This window comes from Carya illinoinensis, chromosome 4 (assembly GCF_018687715.1).
Source record: "Carya illinoinensis cultivar Pawnee chromosome 4, C.illinoinensisPawnee_v1, whole genome shotgun sequence".
Taxonomy (NCBI): domain Eukaryota; kingdom Viridiplantae; phylum Streptophyta; class Magnoliopsida; order Fagales; family Juglandaceae; genus Carya; species Carya illinoinensis.
Genome location: NC_056755.1, coordinates 1,308,270 through 1,314,044, shown reverse-complemented (window position 1 = coordinate 1,314,044; position 5,775 = coordinate 1,308,270). Strand labels below are relative to the sequence as shown.

Below are 5,775 nucleotides of genomic sequence, written 5' to 3'. Positions count from 1 at the left end.
TTTGGCTCTCTTAATTTCGTTTTGAGTTTTTTTCTTTTACAGCTACATATGAATTATAAAAATCAGTACTTTGAGAATTTCTTTTTTTTTTTTTTTTTTCTCATCAAGATTAATATATTAATAGAGAAACTAAACAGTACTTTGAGAATTTCATTTACACTTTACATAATCTCAAAACTCTAGAAAATAATAATAATACTAAACGAAACTTAGTTTTTTTTTAATTATTATTCATATGATAACAAAATAAATTAGAACAGTTCAAAATAATAAAAGCGACTGTTAAATATCTATACGACATTTCATCAAATAACACTAAAATCTTAACAATAAACATGCAATGCATTTACATATATATGACTTTTATTTCTTTTTTTATTTATTATGATTATAGATTCAATGAATTATCCTTGAATTTGAGATTTTGGTGACTATTCCAAAGTAAATACTTGAGCTGTTTTTTATCTTTTCTTCTCATGAATATCTTTCCAAATTGTTGGCATTGATTTTTACATCCTTATAATAATTTTAATGAATATCTTTCCAGAAATCAACAGGGCGGCATGAATCTGACCCAGCAAATGGAATTATACGTACACTTGGTAACTAATTATTTATTATGAAACTATTATTGTTGTTGTTTTTATATATACAAGAACCGTTGATTTGTTGCTGGACATCCACGTGGAGGAACAGGAACTTCGATTGACATCTTCCCAGGACATGTTTAGACATGGTCTTAGAGCAAACGAGGATGCAAGTCAAAATTTGAATTATTTGTATAAAAAAGATCTATATTGAATTGAATAAATTTAAAAAAAAGAATTATTCATAAGTCTCGTACATCTCACATTACTCTTTTTATTATTTTTAAAATTTTTTTTATCTTACTAAATGTGTGATATATGGATAATGAATATGAGAATTCAATTATTTTAAGAAGAAAAAAATTTAAAAATAAAAATTTGTGTGGTGTGTGAGGCTTATGAATAGAAAAGTTAAAAAAAAAATATTTTAGATTTTTGCTACAGTGATTGGCTAAATATGAAAGATCATTTTCATTCACCAAAAATTAAAATATTACTTTCTCACTCCTACACTTTTATTTCACTAATTAAAATACTAAAATATTCTACACTTTTCATTTCAAAGGATTAGATGACTTTTGAAAATATTTTTTTTAATATTAATTTAATTATAATATAATTATTAATAATATTAAATTTATAGAATTATAAAATGTGATAAAAATAATATTTTTAAAAATATATTAATTGAATAATATTTTATTATTATATAAAGAATGAATGGCTAATTTAATGTGGAAATTGAATTTAAATTAAATATATAAATATAAAAAAATATTAATATTGACTAAATTTAAAAATAAATTTGACCAAGCTAATGTAAATCATGCTTTAAAGGTATGATATTCTTCGTACCTTAGAGTAGAGTGCCTTTAAAAAATTTTGGAAGAACCAATGGGTTACACGTGGCAAGACAAGCAAGAGTGTTGTCTAATTAGAAGTGGCATGATAGTTGAACATGTCTTCATTAACAATGGAACTCCCACTTGATCACTTTTGGGGGGAGGGTCGATCTACTCATTTAATATATAAATACTTCTGATCCATTTCACTGAAAATAAACGTATTTAATTAATACATTAATATTCAATGTAAAATACATGATGCTTCATTATATAAATATATATATATATATAATTCTTCGTAATTTTAGTTATTAGTTAATATTGGTAGATGAATGAAAAATAATAAATATTTAATATCACACGATTATAAAATAATGAAATTATAGAATTAATTAAGAACTGATCATTGGTGATTGAAAAAAGAATATGATCAAATTGGGCGAGTAAACCAAAGAAGAGTTTTTTTGACTTTGTATGAGCTTAAATTCACATTAATTAGGAGATAGAAAAATGGATGGAGCAAGTCCAGGAATGTCACAATCTGATCAGCTTGATGATGAAAACCCCTTCAAGATTAAACAACATGCAAATTCAATTAATTAAAGAAGAAAACATAATTATTTCCGATGTTTGTTAATCGAAATATGACTAATTGTCGGGTTTAGTGGCTGGCATGGACCGACAGGCTTTTATATATATATATATATATATATATATATATATGTTGTAGTGTGGGGCTCTGAAGAAATCGTTTTCTTTGACTTTAATCAAACAATATGGCAAAAGAAAAATGAAGATGAGGGTCTTCGATCTAGTTTTTCATGGATGGTTAATTATCCAAAGGATCATGCGGGCTTGGAAATGACTGCCCTCATCGAATAATAAACTACTTTCTTTCACAATATGATTGCAGGAAAAACAGGTTCGCCGTCGAAGTTAAGGTGTCTTCGATTGTCTGGTTTGGGTAGGAAAAAAAAAATGAGAAGAAGACGTTATGCTTCATGTGAATAACTATAGATACACCCGGATGGTGTTGCAGGGTGGCCTGATCGATGAAGGATTTAAAAGCATATATATATACACACCCGGATGGTGTTGCAGGGTGGCCTGATCGATGAAGGATTTAAAAGCATATATATATATATATATATGTATATATATATGCTTTTAATACACGAAAACGCATGCAAAGAAAAGGCATGCAGCTAGGGTTATTTAAAAAGCTTATGACGAGAGGCCAACAACATGATCAAAATATTATTCGAATAAATTAACAAGATTAATACAAGAGAAGTGCAACGACCCATTCAGGCAGCTTACGTTACCATTCTGAAAATAAATAAATAAATAAAATATATATCAATGGAAATAACTCTAATTACAGGTACCCCATTTGCTCGGTCAAGGCAAGATTCAATAAACTGCAATTTGCAGCAATTAGATGGTCAGTTTTCCACTTTATTTTGAAAGAGAAGCCTCCACATGGATCGACATAAAAGCCTAAATTATAAAGAAACAAATAAACAAGAACAAAAAGCAGCAAGACCCTTTCAGCTCTCCACTTTCATTTGACAGGATCTTCCACTCCGTTCATATAAATTGCGTCATAGATCAGTTTGATTAGAGAAAAAGAGAGAGGCAAATTTACCAAGTTTAGAGAAGAAAATTTAAGAGAGACACATTAGGAGATCTTCACACGAAGAACAAAAAAAAAGAAAAAAAACAACTGAAGTATACATGGCTAGGAAGAGAGACTCTAGTGATCATGATACCGTGGAACATGAAAATTCTAGTGAGGGAACCATGGCTTGGGATCAGATGGTGAAGGAAGCTGCTGCAACCGCGGCTCTGGGTGGGGCCGTGAGAGCCCGAAAGCGATTTGTTGGCGTCCGGCAAAGGCCGTCCGGTCGATGGGTGGCGGAGATCAAGGACACCATTCAGAAGATAAGAGTGTGGTTAGGCACTTTTGATACAGCTGAAGAAGCAGCCAGGGCCTATGATGAGGCTGCTTGCTTGCTGCGCGGTGCCAACACTCGGACAAACTTCTGGCCTTGTTCCTCATCATCTTCATCCCCAGCTCTTCCCTCGAAGATCACTAACCTCCTCCTCCAAAGACTCAAAACAAGGAATAGCAGTACTTGCACTGCTTCATCCACTTCTTCCTTGCCCATCGGCCAGCAGGAAAAGAAACAAGCAGAAGCGTACAGAGATGAAGCAACAGGTTTCTCAGATACCTCACTCACAGATTACCTCAATGATCCTGAAGATTACACCAGCTTCAACAACATTAATGTATCCAGTATTAGTGCAACTGCTGCTAGTCCTGATTATATGAACACGAGTTCTGAATCCTCTTTTACAGAAAAACAAGACTGTAGAGGGAGAGAAACGGACTTCGACTACAATTGGAATCCAAATGTAGCACAGACCTCTAGCGGTGACGAGAGTTGGGGAGGTGAAAGAGAGGAAGATGGAGAAGAAGCAGGCACTGATGTTGGAATCATGGATTTCCGATTTGTGGATGATTCTATTGGAAACACTTTCTATTCCCCATTTGAGATTGCCGAAGAGATTGAGGAACCAGTACTGGAACCAGAGAACTACACTGATGAGCCATCAATGCTTAGAGCAGCCATGAAGAGGATGAAATATGAAAGGAAGTTCTCAGCTTATCTCTATGCATTCAATGGGATATCTGAGTGCTTAAAGTTGAAAAACAGATCAAGAAATTTGTATGGAAGAGGAATATCTGATCAATTAAGCAATCTACAGAAGGCATGCAACAACAGCAAAATGGTGAAGGATGCAGAAGAAGAAGAAGAAGAAAAAGAATATGTGGAAATGATGGGTAAGAGAGAGGAGGAAACCCCACAAAGTTCAGTTGAAATGTGAACTTCTTCGGCCTCTTCTTTGAGCAACGAAGGTGAATGGTCACTTTGGAGCTCCCTGGATCTTCCACCTATCTACTTTGTTAACTGATTGATAGAACTGGTTCTTCAGTTCATAACATTTGGTGCTCTAATTAACAAGTGAAAGTATTCACATTTATTTTATGAAATGCTGTTCTCTGATGTATGTCCGAGGAAAAGAAAAACATGTAACGTACCTTATTAGCATATACGATGAAGTAAAATGCAATTCTGTTTCCTGTCACTCCTATGAGCGAACAGAACGATCCTTGCTTTTTCTCGCAAGTCTTTTATATGCTCTATGCATTATTTTTAGAATGAAGAATTAGCTTGCATTTCATGAATTCCCATTTCAATCTTATAAATTTTCATTTAAATATTTCAACTTAAAAAGAAGTCTAAAGCTGGTTTCTGACATTTAAACTTCATAATTTCCTGTACAATAGATTTGAGGAAGGAACTTCTGAAGCAGGTGTTGGATCATCGGAGGTTGGTTATGAAGATATTGATGTACCAAAGAGCACAGAACAAGAAGAACATAATTGAGATCTCAGGGTTGCTGAAGAAGATAATGCAAAAGTTGCTCCGAATCTTAGAGACGAGATTGATAATTGGTATTGTAGTGTACGCTATAGTTTTCATTATAAATTTTTTGAAGATTTGTTTTCTTCCTTCTTTTGATTGGCTTTGATTTTGTTATCTTCTTTAGCTCTTTTAATTCTTTGATTCAGGGTGGGAATTGAGATTTTGAAGATTGAAATATTGTTTTGAGCATTTCACTTTGACTTCAGTAACAGAAATGATAAAACAACAACTAGAGTGAACTGTATGTAGAAAGGACCCTCACTCAAACGGTCCTTTTCTCCTGAGTGAGGCTCTTCCTTTCTCTCTGTCTCATCCATCCATCATTATCATCGATTCAACTCCTATCCTTGGCTATTGTTTTCCAAGACAAAGTACTAGTCTACTAGATGTCACCCATCCACAGTGTGTGAGAAAAAGAAAATGGCTACAAGCCTACAAGTAAATATGTTTGGGCAGGGACAATTTTTACATTTTTATTTTTATTTTTGATATGTATTTTTTTATTTAGATTTTGTGAAAGTAAGTAGGAAATATGAGAAGTTGTTTGGATTAAACTTTTTGGAGATATATTTATGTTGAACTTTGAAGTTCGTTGAAGTGAGTAGATAGATTTAAGTGGCTCAAATAATTTTTTAATTTTTTAATTTTTTTTTTTTTTTTGGTTCTTTATAGGTTTTTTTGTGCTTTTCACCTTTTCATAATATCCTAGACAAATAAACGGAAAAGGCTTTTTTCGCGAAATATATTTTTTTCTTTAAAGATGTTTGAATTAAAGTCGATTTTTTTTTTTTTTAAATAAAATAATTTTTGCATCCATCCAAATAAATAAATTACTGTACAAACATGAAA

General features: G+C 32.2%; 1 protein-coding gene across 1 annotated transcript; it reads left to right on the top strand.

Annotated features, from left to right (window-relative positions):
- Positions 1–3,041: 3,041 nt before the first annotated feature.
- LOC122307408 (ethylene-responsive transcription factor ERN1-like) lies at positions 3,042–4,424 on the top strand. The gene has a single exon (XM_043120298.1). It carries the CDS (start codon positions 3,170–3,172, stop codon positions 4,322–4,324), a length of 1,155 nt encoding a protein of 384 aa, XP_042976232.1. The 5' UTR covers positions 3,042–3,169; the 3' UTR covers positions 4,325–4,424.
- The last annotated feature ends 1,351 nt before the right edge of the window (positions 4,425–5,775 follow it).